At 51.2% G+C, this 16685-nt stretch overlaps 2 protein-coding genes across 2 annotated transcripts; both read left to right on the top strand.

Moving 5' to 3' along the window:
- Positions 1–294: 294 nt before the first annotated feature.
- On the top strand, positions 295–1956 carry RBP5 (retinol binding protein 5). The gene is made up of 4 exons (XM_059823042.1): positions 295–428; positions 688–866; positions 1357–1458; positions 1812–1956. Exons 1-4 carry the CDS (start codon positions 356–358, stop codon positions 1863–1865), a joined length of 408 nt encoding a protein of 135 aa, XP_059679025.1. The 5' UTR covers positions 295–355; the 3' UTR covers positions 1866–1956.
- A 5295-nt stretch (positions 1957–7251) lies between these two features.
- C1R (complement C1r) lies at positions 7252–13902 on the top strand. The gene is given in 10 exon segments (XM_009812098.2): positions 7252–7509; positions 7745–7937; positions 8119–8262; positions 8410–8606; positions 9092–9239; positions 9324–9445; positions 10043–10121; positions 10531–10671; positions 12316–12390; positions 12619–13902. Coding segments are annotated over 10 exon segments (2160 nt in total). The 3' UTR covers positions 13422–13902.
- The last annotated feature ends 2783 nt before the right edge of the window (positions 13903–16685 follow it).

Genomic DNA, 16685 nt, shown 5'->3' with positions numbered 1-16685 from the left:
AGGCTGGGAGAGCGGGGCGGCGCGGGGGGCCTCGGCCGCGGGTTGGCAGCCGAGAGCTCGGCGGCAGCAGCCCCGGGGGGGGGGCGGAGGGCGGGGGGGCGGCCCGCCGCTCTCCCGGCCGCCCCAGCCGAGGCGGAGATGCTGAAGCGGGGGCAGTCCCGGCCTTTTCCGCGCCCCCCGGCGCGGGGACTCTTAATGCGGCGGGGCGGCCGGGGGCCGGGCTGCCCCGCAGAGCTCCCCGCACCGCGGGAGAGGGACCGGCCCGTCCGGCCGGAGAGCTCGGCCCCGGCTCCCTGCCTGTCCCGCTCCCTGCCCTCTCTGCTCCGCGCCGCCGGCCCCCTCCCGCTGCCCCGGGATGCCGCCCAACCTCACCGGCTATTACCGCTTCGTCTCCCAGGAGAACATGGACAATTACCTGCGCGCTTTAGGTAACTCCGCATCCCGCTCCCGCCTCCCCTTTTGCTCCCTTCTGCCTCCAAAAGAGTCAGAAGCCGGGAAGGGGAGGAAGGGGCTCGGGAACCCTCCGGTCCTTCCGTCTGCGACCCTCGCTGTTGTGCTGCGGTGGGAGAGGGGAGGAGGTATCGTGGCTGGGTCTCCCTGGCTAAAAGAGTTGGGGAGCTCTGCGGGGATGCTGCTAGAGCAGGGGCCCGGGTCGCCCACAGACCTCCCCTCCCTCTCACCCTCCAGATATCAACGTGGTCCTGCGGAAACTGGTTTGCCTCCTGAAGCCCGATAAAGAGATCACCCACACGGGAGATCACATGGTCATCCGCACGATCACCTCCCTGCGGGACTACGTTATGGATTTTGACCTGGGGGTCCAGTTTGAGGAAGACCTGGGACCCGTGGACGGACGCAAGTGCCAGGTGAGAAGCCCAAGCAGTGCAGTTTGAGAGCGGACTTGGGGTGCACTAGGAGTTCAGGGACTTGCTCGGCTCCTGATTCAGGAAACAGACGGGAGCCCGGCCCAGAGCTGGCATGCCCTTACAGGTCCGGGAAGAAGTGGTTCTATGAGTAAGTCACTCGCAGCAAAGGGAGTGAGCACCCAACGGCCAGAAACCCAGTACTTGGGGACCCAGAGGGTCCTGTCCTCTGGAGCAAAGCCCTGAAAAGACAGAACGTCAGCCCACTTGGCAGTACTCTTGTTGCACTTGGAAGCCATTCTAAGGTCATTCACCTCCCACAGAGAGCATCAGTCCCAAGGAGCCCCCAAAGAGACAGCCGATCGGGGACTCCATTTGAAAACGTGTCCGAGAGGAACAGTCGGTGTCACCGCTGGAAACCTGTATCGCCAGGACCCGCGTGTCTTGGGACCATGTCTTCCTCTCTCCTTGGTTTTTTTTTTTTTTTTTTCAGACAACCGTCTCCTGGGAGGGGGATCAGCTGGTGTGCAAGCAGCTGGGAGAGAAGAGGAACCGAGGCTGGAGGCACTGGCTGGAGGGGGACCGGCTGCATCTGGTGAGGAGGGGTCCAGCGCAGCTTGCTAAATCCCGGTGGCAGCGGGCGGGGGGGGACACGCACAGTGCGGGTGCTGCGGGCTCTGAGCCAGCCGTGCAGCTTCTTTCCAGCTCCTCTCGGACTTCAGCCCTGGCTCCTCAGGGGCAGCCACCGCTCCACACAAACATCCGCCTGCGGGGTTTAAAAGTTAACGCAGCTCAGCGGAGGCAGCGGCCTGGCCCTGCAGCCTGACCTGCGGGGGCTTCGGGGGGGCCTACAGCCTGCGAGGCTCCGGCCAGCACCGCGAGGGCCGTCTGGGGGGAGAGAAGGAGGAGATCAGGCCTAAACTCCTCTTTCGCCCCCCCTTTCCCCAGCGCATGACGGCCGAGGACGAGGTCTGTGTCCAGGTCTTCCAGAAGGTGAAGTGAGCGCTCCCCGGGATGGGCGCCCGGGGTGGACCCCCGCTCCCCACTGCAAACTGCCCTGGATTGAAAAAGAAACAAGACCCGAGTGAGCTGAGCCCCCTCCTCGTAGCAGCGTGTTTTCTTCTGCATCGCCTCTCACCCAGCAGTGGCCGGGCAGGGCCCCCCCTGCGGCCGGCGGTCACGGCCGGGCCTGTGGGGAGCGGGAGGCATCGGCCAGGGTGGGCCTAGGCGGATGGTGGGGCTGAGGGAGGGAGGGAGGGCGGGTGGTGGGCCGAGGAGGCGGGGAGGGCGGTGGGCCAGCGGCTGCACTGAGGCTCCTGTCAGAATAAGAGCAGGACGGGGGCTGCCCCACACCAGCCCGGCCCGCCCCAGCTCCCACGGCCGCAGGCAAAGCCCGAGCTGCCCCCCCGGCTCCCCCCGGGGCAGGCAGCGGGGGTTGAAGCCCGAGGGGGCGAGGGTGGCCGAGGCCACCGACACCAGCGGTCTGCTCCCGGATGCCGCGGCCTTCTCAGGATCCTCGAGCAGGATGGGGGGCAGACGGGACGTGTCTTCCGGAGTCAAGGATTGTCGTCTAATGGTGCGAAATCTGAGGGCTGGGGTAGGGGAACTGGCCCCATGGTCACTGCACTCTCGAGAAGGTCCCGAGGGGGCGGAAGGCTCAGGGTCTCCTCCCGGTCTGAGGAACCACGGCCACCGCCTCGAGCCCCAGCACTCCTGGTGTCCCTGGCCGTGTCCCCACATGGCTGTCGCAGCTCCCCTGCTTCACAGCTCCCCTCTACAGTCAGAGACCAAGGGACAGAACCAAAGGTGAGGTCCCCTGAAAAGCCAGGCCAGTGCCAAAGACGGAGACTTTGCTGAAGATGCCTGATGGGTTGTGCGCAAGCCCACAGGGAGTTATTTATGAAGGAAGCTTGTGGTTGCCCCCCAACAAAAGGTTGAAGGGCAGGGTGCTCGGAAATGTGTAGTCACTGACACCACAGAGAACCAAGAGGTAGGCAGATCCTGAAAATACAGGCCCTTTTCAAGCTGAGAAAATGCATTTTTTTTCCTCCAGCAGCTCATGTAAAAAGTAGTATTTTCCAAAGAGCTTCTTTTCGGGGAACTGAAAAATGAGTGCCATGAGAAACGCATTATTTCAGAACACATGATAAGCAAGGGGTCGGGGAGCGGCAGCTGTATCTCTAATGTGGACCTCTGGCTCACCAGGGTTGTCTCTGAGGACATCCCAGGCCGCAGCACCGTGTCAATGTCCACAGTGCAAGAGTACCACTGGGCGGGACACAATCAAACCCAACAAGGAATCGTAGCCATGCCATCCAGCATGTCATTTATCTGCTCCATGCAGACCTCCACAACCCATCACTCTTTCTGTCCTAAGGAGCCTCTACATTATCTTTGTTGTACCATGAGGTTGCAAAAGGCAGAGCTTTGACTGACAGCAGCTGGAGCTGGTTCAACTGTTGCCCTCTTTGTACCCCTCCATGCAATGAGAGCCCTTCTGAGCTGCTTCTGATCCCCAATACCAAGCTCACTTCACTGTGTCCAGACTGGTATCTTCCAGACTGTGTGACCAAGAACTAATCAACTGATTTCAGGCCCTGCACCAAAAGCTGGTACAAACTCTCATTTTCTGAGCCTACATTCTGGTTTGATGGTAGACAGCTATTGCCTTCAGGTGGTTAGCCAGACTCTTCTGCTGGCATGCCAACCATCCACATAATTGTCACCTAAGCCTCTGAGGTGATACTCTGAGTGGGTTGCTTCTGACTGGTTGCCACCCATCATATATCCATGACAGCCTCTCATCTTCAGGAAGCACCCGCTCGTGCCAGAACCGTAGATAGGAATCGTACCCACTTGATGTGGTCTGCAGTCATAGTAATCATAAGGGATAGTATTCCAGCCTATTCTAGGGCTCCAGTTAGTAACTACCAGCACTAATAATTCACTGGGGTTTTTTTCCTGATCATACTATAGGTGTGGTGCCTGAGTCAGATGATGGCTTTGCACAGCAGTACTGCCTCACTGAGACACAGGCCTGTGGGAGGTGAGGATGCTAGCGTAGGGCAGGGGAAAAGGTGTGACATTGGGAGGACGCGCCGTCTTTGTTCTTGCCCCTTGCTGAGTGGCTAGTGCTGCAGAACTGCATCCCTTCTGGGGTATTACACTTGGCTTTGCTCCTTGATTTAGAAGACACAGAAACAGACTTACCAAGATGATGATGTTGCTCACCGTCTCATACCAGGGGAAGACCCACTCTTAGAGTCCTGACCCTTCTTTTGGTGTAGGTCATCTTCTCCACATCAGCCAGAGCTGCAGAGGTGGCATGATTTATCTGAAAAAGCGGTAAGCCATTGGATAGCACTGGCCTGGCTGTGTGAAGCCCAAGCCCTATGGCCAGCGGCAGGGTGGCCCCGAAAGGCTGCGATGGGTAGTCAAACCAAGGGGCTGAGCGTAGAGTGCCCAGGGAAAGCAGCTCCGTGTTTACAGGTGAGCCTGGGTCTGTGGCCCTGGTGTGCTGTAGGGTGGGTGGAGTAGCTGTAGGACGCCCAGCGGAGGTATTTCTCTGTCCTCCTTTCTTCAGCTTTGAGGATAAAGTATCCAACTCCTCAGTGAATGAGAGGGTCTGCACATCGGCGGATGATCTCACGGCTTCCGAGGCTGTAGAGCAGGTTTATTTCCAAGGACCTCCTGGAACACACTGCATTCAAAGTAGGAGTCTCTCTCCATGAGAGGAGGTTGGCATCTTTGACCATGCTGAAGATGTACAATTTCTTTACTTTGCTCTGACATTGTCTGCATTTATTGCCCAGTCCTCTTGTAACCCAGCTGGGTCAAGCAGGCAGCAAACAGGTGCTGGTTTTGGCATTCTAGGGTCCTCCATGTGTTCTGGGGTCCTACACATACTCTGCCCTTAAGCAAAGAAGGGCACAGGCATCCTCCTGAGGAAAAAAATGGTACCGCATATTTCCCGGCTCCGGCCTAACACAAAGAGGATTGCACGGAGCATCTGAAGGGGAAAGCCACCAGTGGGAGCACTGAAGCAGGACTGAGGGCAGAGCTGTATTGTCCAAATCAGGTGGGTCCATGGGACACACAGGTGGGCATTTGTCTTGAAAGTGCGACGGGGAACTCCCAGTAGGGACCCCTGGGTAGAGGATTCGTTGCCCAGAACACACTGACATGGTCAGCCGCCTTACAAATGGTCCTCAATCACCTCTGTCTATCCGTGCTTTGCCAGGGAACACTCTTCCTATCGGTGACCTGTTCATAACAGATCTCTCAGAGAGTAGCTTCCAGTGCCTGCCAGCTACTTTCCAGATGCGGTTTCTGAGTAAAAGCTTCCCTCCTGGTGGGACAGTAAGCCAGCAGAACCTGCTCTGGCGCGGCACGGCACAGCAGTGAGCCTGCCCGAGTATGTTCATCGTGCAGAGGAGATACTTGGACATCAGGAAGTACTGGGGTAATGTCCCCCGCTTAATCTTAATTCTGATGTGTGGGGCCATATGGTGTTATTACAGAGGCACTAATTACATGTTTATGTGATCTTTCTCAGACAATAATTCAAAGACGTTTGATGAGCAGGTTCTCTAGTATGCTTCCATATATATCCCAAAGATGCTTTCTTCATTCTTTTTAACACTATTTTCATCTTCATTCAACGTGTTTCTGTAACTGTGAATTATTTCCTATGATTTCAATGCAAGAAACTTGCTAATTTCTCCGAAGCCACCCATAATTCTAAGGGAAAACACTAAAACGGTGTTTTACCTCATACACCAAAGTCTGAAAGCCAAGAAATGTCAAACTTCACGAAGTTGGTGGCACACAATATATGTCTCGGGCACTATGTTGATAAAAGCCTGAAATGTGTTTGTCAGTTGCTGCCTTTTCTCATTTCCCCATTAAATACTGAAGGCCTTATCTATCTATCTTGTTTCTCCTAAAAATGCTTGCAGAGCAAAGAGCAAGAAGGGTCCTTGAAAAGGGACTCGTCCTCAGAATGCTTTTAATTCTATAGGCGAGTTCATTTTTCGTAATATCTATTTCACTCGAATGTCTGCGGTTTCTTGCTTTCCCTGAAGAAGCTCCCAGTCCTCAACCCAAAAAAACCCTCTGAAGTGCTCTTCAGCAAGCCGGAACAGAGAAAACTTGACTTTTTTGAGGGTTTGATTTATTTTTTAAGTTTGGATTAACTTGTTAAGACGAAAATTTCTGGGCGCCTTCCTACGCCAGAAAACTGCCCAGACGGAGCGCGGGGGACGTCCCAGGACATCTTTAGGGGGGGAGCAAACTCCGAGCAGCCGCTGGGCCGCAGCTCAAAGCCTAGCGAGGGTCTCCGGCCATCGTTTTCCTGCCTGCTCGCCCAGAAGAGACAGATGCGACAGCCCCCCAAAAGCGCTCCCCGCAGCCCCTGTCCGCCCGGCGGGGGGGCAGCCGCTCCCCAGCAGCTCGGCGGCAGAGGGCAGCAGCCCGCGGGCTGCCGCCGGCCCCGCTCGTCCCTCCCCCCGCCTCTCCCCACCTACCCGGCCGGCCCCCGGGCTTCCCGCTGGCCGCCGCTGCGGAGCTCCGGCCGGGGCAGCGGGGAGGACGGGCAGCGCTGCCGGGGCGGCGGGCGAGCGCATGGAGGGGTGAGTGGGGGCGGCTGGGGGGGGCAGCGCATCTCTGCCGGGAGGGAAGGGGAGGGCGAGACCCTTCCAGGAGGGAGAAGAGGTCCGAGGGGCGAAGCTCATGCTCGCTGTCCCGCCGCTAAAGCTTCGCTGGGAGGTAGGGTGGAGGAAGAAGAAGGGTCTTCCCGGCTGACGTTTTCGTGAGATCTGGGCAGTGGGCTTCTTTTGGAGGAACACTGATTGTCCCGAGCCCCAGAGGGCAGGAGGGGAGATCTGCAGAATGAGAAATAAAAAAGAGTGCCAACTTTTGGAGGAGAGAGGGCTCGAGGCACGGCCGGGTAGAGGGCTGCCCGGGAGGCACTGCGGGATTGCTCCTCAGCAAACGGAGCTTGAGATCCTCAGAGCCTCACCAAATGAACTGGGCAAAGATCCTAAACTAGCGATAACCAGAAATGACCCGCTGGCCCAGAGCCAAAGGGAACCCAACTTCCCCTGGTTCTAAGGGAGCCAGCCCCATGACTGCTGGGAACAAGCTCAGGGGGTTCAGCCGTGCTCCTTCAAACTGCTTTCTGGGTTGATGAATCTCTTTGGCTGGGTCACAACGCCTTGCTGGAACCTGGGTGGTGCTGGTGTCTTCATTTCAGCTGTCCTCCTTGTTCCTGAGTGATCCAAGCCAGAAGCTGGACCTGCAACTAGGCCTCCCGTGTTTGGATTCCATTAGACAGTGCACAAGCCACTTGCAAAATCTTCCCTGATTCTGGATGAGCTAATTTTGCGCAATGTCATAGTTTACTTGCCATGTTCACAGGCACGTTCCTTTTCTCCTGTGGGCCTTCCTCTTTTTTGGAGTGACCAGTTCCAGTCCAGTCCCCAGAAAGCTTTTTGGGGAGATCAGATCCCCCGGTTATCCCAAGCCATATCCCAACGATAACATCAGCAGCTGGGATATCCATGTCCCAAAAGGCTATGCAGTAAAGCTGACCTTCAGATATTTTGACCTGGAGCCATCTGAGTCCTGCTTCTATGATTATGTTAAGGTACGTGCATAGATACCTGGGCCAAGGAGGGGCTGGAGATGGGAATCTAGTGGCCACCACATGCAATGGCTCTTCATTCACCAGGCTTCCTCTCATGCTTCCCACAAAGGAAAGGGAAGGAGTTAAAGATAGAAATGGGTGGAGCAGGTGGTGGCAACTCATGGCTGGGTCAGGGTGGTGCATGGGGCAGACTGAATCTTACGAGGCTGCAATGATTCCCCCTTAACCTTGACAGATCAAAGCAGACAAGAAGAACTTGGGCCGATACTGTGGCCAGCTTGGGTCGACGACAGGCAATCACCCAGGAAGAAAGGAGTTTGTGTCTAAGGGGAACAGGATGCACCTGACGTTTCACTCGGATTTCTCCAATGAAGACAACGGCACAGTGATTCCCTACAGGGGCTTCCTGGCCCATTACCAAGCTGTGGGTGAGTAGGCAATACCCTCAGCATGCGGAAAGAAGCATGTGTGGCTCCAACCAATTTTCCTCCTTGTCCGGCAAATAAAGAGAAGCTGTAAGCAAGGACATGGATCTCTGTGTACTTTCAGTGTACAGCAGAGAGGTTTAACGCTTTGCTCCCCTTGTCCCTGCATCTCCTATGTCTTCAGATCTTGATGAATGTGACCCTAACAATGCCGCTGAGGAAGATGAAAGGCCTCAGTGCCAGCACTTCTGCCACAACTATGTGGGTGGCTACTTCTGTTCTTGCCGGACGGGCTACCAGCTTCAGACTGACCGCCGCTCCTGCAAAGGTAAATTGAAATTTTGAAAGGTCAGAGGGTTCCAGGGAAGGAGCCCTTCAGCCAGGAAGGGTGGGAGAAGTGACTTAGGGAGCAGTTGACAGGGCTGCAGAAGACACAGCTCCACAATGTGACCTCTAATTTCTTCCTCTACCCCAGTGGAGTGCAGCAGTGAGTTGTTCACAGAGGCATCTGGGTACTTGAGCAGCCCTGAGTACCCCCAGCCCTATCCTGAAGACCTCCGGTGTAACTACAGCATCCGTCTGCAAAAGGGCCTGTCTATCATCCTCAAGTTCTTGGAACCCTTTGAGATTGATGAACATCAGCAAGTTCACTGTCCTTATGACCAGCTCAAGGTACTGGAGATTAGCAAACTCTACTTCCAACCCTGCTGCCAGACCTGGGGAGGAATTGTGGGGATGCCACTATTCGGATGAGAAATATGGGATCAGTACAAGGAGAATGCCCCAGCATGAAGGACTGAGCCCTTCCCTCGTCCCTCCCTCAGTGCGCTTAATTACCGTTGTCCTGAGGTCAGAGGCTCTGGGTCACAGGCCCCTGTGAGTGGAGCTGAAAAAATGGCCCTTCCTCTGGTTTTAGCTCCCTTTGATTTAATCTCGGCATTTGAAGCAGTTGATAGCTCTGATTCCTGTGATAAGGGAGAAGCAGAGCTTGCGGTAGGTCAGCCCTTTGTTCTGATCTGCCAGTGCCGACATCAGCAGAGATGGGTCAGACGGCCAGCCCTGTTCATCATCATAGGCACTGTGGCAGACTTGGCCCGGATTGAAATAGGGGTACGGGGGCAGAGAGGCATGTGTGTGAAACATGTTTTCCTCATCAGATCCAAGCCCGGGGGAGAGAGATTGGTGAATTCTGCGGCAAGGAGTCACCTGGCAGCATTGAAACCAACAGCAATGAGGTGGACATACTCTTCCTCACCGATGAGTCAGGGTTCAGCCGTGGCTGGAAGATCCACTACACCTCGCAGAGTAAGACATTTCTTCCCCAGAGGCTACTACAGCCTATCTACACCATTTGTTAACACCAACTTACTTTGTCCCATTCTCTAACAGAAATACGGTGCCCACAGCCGGTCCCGCGGGATCAGTTTACCATCATCAGAGACCTGCAGCCTGTGTATCAATTTCAGGACTATTTCGTTGTCAGCTGCAAGACTGGGTATAACCTGATGGAGGTGAGATCCCTTCTCCACTCCCTTCAGCCATATTCTCTGGCTTCTCTTCAGTTTGCGTAAGTCTTTCACCTTTCAGTAAAACTTTCTTTGGAGATTTCACTCATGGCAACCTCTCGCAATTTCTGTTTCTTCCTTGCTTCTATCGGCTTTCTTCCAGTGGTTTCTCCTTTCCCAGCTCCCTTCCTTATGCAGCTACTGTTTCACGAAGCCCTGGTAGAAGATGAGAGGCAAAGATCCCAGGAAACATGGGTAAACAAAAATATCTCTTTGGAAGGACACGAAATCAGACCCAAAGCAGAAGATGTTACCTGCCTCCCTTGCTGTCCTATTGCCAGGACTGGGTAGTGCCCCAGACTTGTCACAGCTTTATGATTGCTGGCTGCTGATATCTTGGCCTGCTATGAAGAATTTGTAGCCCGTGGCAAACTCAGGATAGAGGGAAGGCAGCAAAGGGAGAGGACAGCAACTGGAACAGACTGCAGAGGGGCAACTATTGGACAGCAGTGAAAAGACGGGCAGATAGAATAATATTTTACTGTGGGGAAGGGAATGTAAGGCTCTGTACAACCAACAGAGATGTTTTTCTCTCCCATGCAGGGCAACCGAAAGCTGCTGTCCTTCACAGCTGTCTGCCAGGCTGATGGGACATGGCATCAATCCATGCCTCGCTGTGAAAGTGAGTGATCTGAGAGCGGGGATTATGCCCCCTGCCATGGCTTCCCCCCTGAAAGAACATGGGGAGTTCAGCCTCTGTGACTCAATTTGTCTGTGGCCATAGACTCATGGATATGCCTGTTGGAAGGACCTGTGGAGGTCCGCTGTTGACTTTCATTACATTTTTCCACTTGCAAAAACGTAAATGTTTTTCCTCCCTTACAAAAATGCATAAAAGATCACAAAAAATTTGCTATAATGTTGTAACTTCTAAAAGCAAAAGATCCCAGTCTGGGACCCATTTTGGAACAACCTCTCTCTGCCCACTGTACTAACTGGTCCTTCGCATCATGGCCACAATCCAAGTCGAGCCTAAATCTGCAGGCAGTAAGGCTGCCTTTGATTCGTCTCTTTTTTTTTCTTTTTTGTAGTTGTGAACTGTGGCAGCCCTACAGACCTGACCAATGGGGCATTCAGCTATGTTAACAAACCTGCAAACAACAACTACCAGTCAGTGATCACATACCGATGCAATGAGCCATATTATCACATTGTCACTGGAACAGGCGGTGGTGAGTCCTAATCCCACGCAGACATCGAAATCTGTGCGTGAGAAGCCCTCTCAGATTTCCAGTTCGAACTGTCTCTGCTCCCCAGGCTTAGGGCTCATGCTTTCCTCCTGGGAAGGCTCTCCAATCTTTCCTCAGCTCTGCAGCATAGCTCCTGAAGCTTGTTGTCTCAGTTTATTCCCACCCGGCTTCATTCCCAGAGTCCATCGCATCCCTCCTCCAGGCTCTCCTTAACTTTTGCAGGAGGTCTTACTCTCTCATCTGTAGTCATGATTTATTCTTCTCTAGTGGATTTCATTCTTTCACCAAAATGTGAGGCATGGTGTCTGGGAATCACCAAAATTCAGAAACCTCACCACACCAGTCCAAGTTGCTACAGATGCAAATAAACTCGGTCTCCACTCCACTGTAACGCTGTTGACCTCTTTGGAATATTGTTCAGCAGCAGAGACATCTAAGAGCTCAATAACATACATAGAGAAAAATCTGTTTTTATGCAGCAGGTCAGAAAAATTAAGGCACTGTTCAAAACTGTTCACATGCCTTTTTGCACCTGAGACATGATTTGATGACACAGGAGCTTTGGTTAGGAGAACAGTATAAGGAGTTCATGATTTTCTTGCCTTGGCTGCTCATTTAGCCTCCACAAAAAAAAAAAAGTAGATTTTTAAGCTGAATTAGTTCCTGGATATGGTTGCCAGCATGGATGCACAGTTGTGCAGCATGCCTGAGAGAGGTGACTTGCTAGCGCTGGGGCCAGGAGCAGGCAGCTAAGGAGTTCATTAAGTTGGTACTAATGTTGAATTTGATTATTCTTGCATCTGGGTTCAACTCCTTCATAAAGAGTCAGAGCTCAATCTCATCAGGAAAAAATCAGGAGCAAGTTAAGTAGCAGCACCAGCCAAATTCTGATGGGGAGTCATTGTGATGTAGTCAATTTTGAAAGAGAACAGCAAACACTTTCTTGGAAGCATTTACTACAGTGTAAGATAAATTGTGTATAAATTATTTTTAGTCACCAGCACAAACTTTCTAAGAAAAGCAAGAATGTTGGGAGGTAGTAGAGTTTGTGTTGAGAGGCAGCCTGCAATATAGCCTCAGAAATAGATACTGAGCATGTACAGTAACTGACTCATCTTGTTCCTGTTTCTGGAACAAACCACCTTGTCCTACTCTCTGCAAACTACAGAGACCAGAAATTTGAACCTAAAATCCATGTCTTTACTTTTTCTCTCCCATCTTTGAGCTAAATAAGGTCAAACAGTGCTCTGTAAGCATGTGGACTGAGTGAAGATGGCTTTTCAGGCTCTCAGAAGCAGTGCCTGAGCTTTACTGGTTCCCTGGAACTGAGGTGCTTCGAGATGTACATGCTATCCCAGATGGAGACATTCCAGACTATACCACAGATGGCTTTTCCTGGGAAAGGGTGACTTTGAGATGGAAGGGCTGAGTGCAGGATGTGGGACACCTTGGAGAGAGGAACCCCTTGAAAATATTCTATTCTATTCTATTCTATTCTATTCTATTCTATTCTATTCTATTCTATTCTATTCTATTCTATATTCTATCCTATCCTATCCTATTCTATTCTATTCCCACCCCGTGCCTGCAGGCCTGGGTCTCATTCACTTCCCTCTCATCCTACAGACAGATTCACCTGCTCTCCTGAGGGAACCTGGGTAGATGGAGATGGCCAGGCGAGGATTCCTGCCTGCTTGCCAGGTCAGTAAAAAACTCTGACTTTGCCTGGTGTTTACCGATTCGTGCTTACAGTCAGTACAAAGCCGGGACAACATGCAGGGAGGGGAGTGAGGATAATGGTATCAGTGAGGGAGGACAGGGAAATCTTTCCAGGAAGGCGAAAATAAGGTGAAATCGAACAGTGATGATGCAGGAAGGAGAGAGCCAGGGCAACAGCGGGTGTCATGATCTCCTTGCATTTCTTCACAGTGTGTGGGAAGCCGGTCAATCCCGTTACTGAAGTCCAGCGGATCTTGGGCGGGAAGTCAGCAAGGAGAGGCAGTTTCCCTTGGCAGGCTCTGACTGGCATCCATGGACGAGGGGGTGGTGCGCTGCTGGGCGATCGCTGGATCCTGACCGCTGCCCACACCATCTTCCCCAAAGGGGCAGGGGGGAACAATGTAAGCCTGGACCAGATAGCAGAGGAGGCTAACATTTTCCTCGGCCACACCAAGGTAGAAGAGCTCCACAAGATGGGTAACCACCCGGTACGTAGGATCTTCATCCACCCAGATTACAACCCTAAAGATGAGCACAACTTCAATGGGGACATAGCCCTGCTGGAGCTGAAACACCCAGTGACCCTGGGCCCCACTGTACTGCCCATCTGCCTCCCAGATACTACCAACACCACGTTCTACATGGATGGGCACATGGGCTACGTGAGTGGCTTTGGTGTGGAAAAAAACTTTATTTCAAATCATCTGAAGTATGTGAGCCTACCAGCAGTTGCTCGAGAGAAGTGTCAGAGTTGGCTGGACAGTAAGAGGAGAGATATGCCTATGGTTTTCTCTGAGAACATGTTCTGCGCTGGCTTCCTCACGGTCAAACAGGATACCTGCCAGGGGGATAGTGGGAGTGTCTTCACAGTGTTGGACACAAAAAGTGGTCGCTGGGTGGCCACCGGTATTGTTTCTTGGGGTATCGGCTGTGCTGAAGGTTATGGCTTCTACACCAAGATCCTCAGCTATTTGGACTGGATCAAAGGGATAGTAAGGGAGGATAGGCTCTAAGTGTTGCTGTCCTACTAGCTGGAGAATCACCAATAGCATATACATTTCCAGACACAGCAAATCATATCTAAAGCTTTTGATGATGTCCCAAAGGCTTTTCAAACACGCAGACCATGTAACCTTCATCATGAGCACTTCTGAAAGCCACCATACTGTTTGATGACTTCTTGGTGGTACCATCAAAACTTACCCAAGCTGCTGTACCATTGGCAGCTTGTGGGATGCCTTTGTGGACGTTCTAGTTCTTCCAAATCTTATTACTGGGTGAAGCCTTAATGGTATCAGGAAATCTCATGACAGCAGACATGTTATTGTTTGAAGTGCTGGCGATATCATCAGACTACTGCAGTCCACTTTTGTACTCTTTTGTGTGGGAAGGTTGCAGGGCAGCAGACTTTCCTGAAGGATGTGGTACTTTGTGCTGAGTACACTGTGCATATGCCCGTTGGCATCAGTGAGATTCTATGAATATTAAAATAATAGCTGGAGAAACCAGGTGTGTTATGTTTTTCTGTCTTTGTTTTTAACAACTGCTAAATATTCCCCATCACTGAAAGCAACTTACAAACTTTATGTAGGGATTGCTTTACCTACCACTGAAGTGTTTCCAGTTCTGCAACGGCATGTGGCAGTTCCTCGCCTGTCACAAAACTACCATTAGATTACCCAGTCTGAAACTCCAGGTGGCTTCAAGGGAGGCAAAAATAAGTTGTCTGTGTGATGCCACATTCAAAAGACAGGGAAGACAACAACCAGTCTTATGGAGAAAAGAGCCCGGGAACCTTTACTGATCAGAATTTGAGGATAGATTTTTTTATGCTCTATGAAATGAAGCTCTGAATGCAGGGCAGCAGCTCCAAAATGATGCTGACTCAGAGAGAAGATGAGCCCTCTTGTGTTGTGGGTATTCGCTGGAGTTGTCTCTTGACTGGTTTTGCTACTGCAGAACAACCTACCTTTTTCTTGTGCGTCACTGAGAGAACTGAAGTCTGCAAGAGCTTGACAGGGGAACTCTGGAAATAAGGTCATAGTTGCCTTCTCGCACTTTCTGTGAGATCCAGCTCCAGATCTTCTCAGGTGTCAGTATCTCTCATTTGCTTGTGAGATAATATACCCAGGGAAAGAGCACATCTGATATAAGTTCATCCACAATCTCCAGGAGTCAGAATTCTGCTGATTTTTCCCATTTGTATGGGCAAGAGGGGAGCATGAGAGGCAACAAGAGCATGGAAAAATAAGGTGTCCAGTTGTAGAGGAGCAATGGATACACCCTGCTCTGGGGGAGGGAAGGGAGAATGAGACATATGCAACTGGGAGGTATTCCAGGTGAAGAACAGGGAATTTCTGGGATGCTCAGTGAGCACTGGTGACAAGAACAACCAAATACCCAACTCTTCAATCCTTGGAAAAATAGGGAAAAATTACTGACAAGCCATCTTAAAGAATCTCCTGCTTTCCTGGAGACTAGGAAACTTCGGGAAGCTGAGGCATGGAGAAGGGATGATTTGCCCAAAATCCCTATAGGAATCTGTGACCCTCCTAGGAATAGCAATTCCAGCTAAATAAGTATCTTTCCTGTGTCCTACTCCTGGACCATTCAGTCACATTTCTGTTTCTCTTCTCCTCTGTTGTCCTGAATTGATTTCAGCAGTTTGTGTTCCTGTCCTTCTCCAGAAAGATTGGAGTTAATCAGTGAGCTAGTGAGTAATCATGCGACGCTGCTTGCCTGAGTGGCTTTGTGGTCATAGAAGCTAAGGAAGCTAAGGTCTTACCTTAGTTTGAAGGTCACTTTTTCAGAACTTAAAATGGATTAATTTTCCCCAAATTGTACTTTGTTGAGCTATTTCTACTGCTGAAGTATCTATCGCATACTAAAGCAGAAGCTTCCTAATAGCCAGACGTAGCAGTCTGTAAGATTTCCAGTGGCTTTTGCTCATGATTACCCCAGATGTTTGGGCATGTCTGTATGATTTATGAAATTCTAATACATACTGTGAAGTTATGAAATATTGTTACAATGGCACCACTGCATTCTTATTGTTTCTTTGCCAGTATATAGTCACCTCTTTGCACAAGAGGAACATGGGCTGAGATTGCAGCCTGGACTAGTTACCAGGGATGGACACTTCCCTTTTGCGCTCCAAAAGATGGAAGCTGAGATGAGGCCACCTACTTAGCAACAAGAAGGAATGACTATAAAACTTCATACTAGATTAAAGTTGGCACATACAGATATAAAAGCAAAAAGCATTCAACATCCTGCAGGTCACAGTTCCTCAGGAATGTAGTATAAGATCCTTTTGCTTGTTACACAAAAATTGAAGCTGCTTGAGCTGAGTGCAGGAGTCTGTATGAAATCTCCCAAGCGCTGCACACATCCTCCTCACCATTTCCTAGACTCTCAGAAAAACTTAGGCTGGAAGAGGAGGTCCCTAGTCCAATCCACTGCTGACAGCAGGACTAACTTCAGAGCTTCAGGGCTGTGCCTGGGCAAGTTATGAAGATGTCCAGGGGCAGAGATTCCCCAGTCTTTTATGGCACTTGTTCCAGTGCTGACCCACACCCTGGGAAGAAGCCCAATTGGAAATTCCCTTATTGCAATTCATGACTATTGTCTCTTGTCCTGTCACTGTTCACCCTTCTGAAGAGTCTTGCTCTGCGTACTCTCTAGCTCTCCTTTAGGTATCTGAATACAGCAGTTCCACCCCCCTCTTAGCTTCCTCCTTTTCAAGCTGAAAGCATGGTGCTGTGTGGTGTTGGGTGGGTTGGTTTTTGGTGTGTTGTGGTTTGTTTTTTGTGGGTTTTTTTGTTTTGTTTGTGTTTTTTTTGTTTTGTTTTGGGTTTTTTTGTTGTTTTTTTTTTTTTTAGGTTGGACTTGATGATCTTACAGGTCTTTTCCAACCTTAGTGATTCTGTGATTCTGTGAACAAACCCAGCTTCCTCCATCTTTCATCATACGCCGTCTGCACCAGTTCCCTGACCATCTTAGTGGAAGTATACCTGAGTGATATAGGACTTTCTGGAGCAGAAGACACCCCTAACATGCATCAGGTAATCTTCTCCCACAACACTACCTTCCCTAAATCAAGCAACCTTTATTTCTTATGTAACACGACAAAGTTTGAAAAATAAAGCCCTGAGGACAGGTGAATGAAAGAATTTTGAAGATGCCTCTTCTGCCCAGCTTGATTCAAAAGTCTCAAGTCCTCATTGCTGGTAATGGTTGGTCAATGAGATGCAACCATCTCAGAAGAACTTTATAAA

Source organism: Gavia stellata, chromosome 1, assembly GCF_030936135.1.
Source record: "Gavia stellata isolate bGavSte3 chromosome 1, bGavSte3.hap2, whole genome shotgun sequence".
In the NCBI taxonomy this organism is placed as follows: domain Eukaryota; kingdom Metazoa; phylum Chordata; class Aves; order Gaviiformes; family Gaviidae; genus Gavia; species Gavia stellata.
Note: the sequence above shows the minus strand (reverse complement) of the source record. Positions and strands in the feature narration are given on the sequence as shown.

Excerpts from the sequence above, each read along its gene's own strand:
- RBP5 (XM_059823042.1), top strand. The coding sequence starts at position 356 with ATGCCGCCCAACCTCACCGGCTATTACCGCTTCGTCTCCCAGGAGAAC. Across the intron at positions 867-1,356 it reads TGGACGGACGCAAGTGCCAG|ACAACCGTCTCCTGGGAGGG; the intron begins GTGAGAAGCCCA and ends TTTTTTTTTCAG. Across the intron at positions 1,459-1,811 it reads AGGGGGACCGGCTGCATCTG|CGCATGACGGCCGAGGACGA; the intron begins GTGAGGAGGGGT and ends CCCTTTCCCCAG.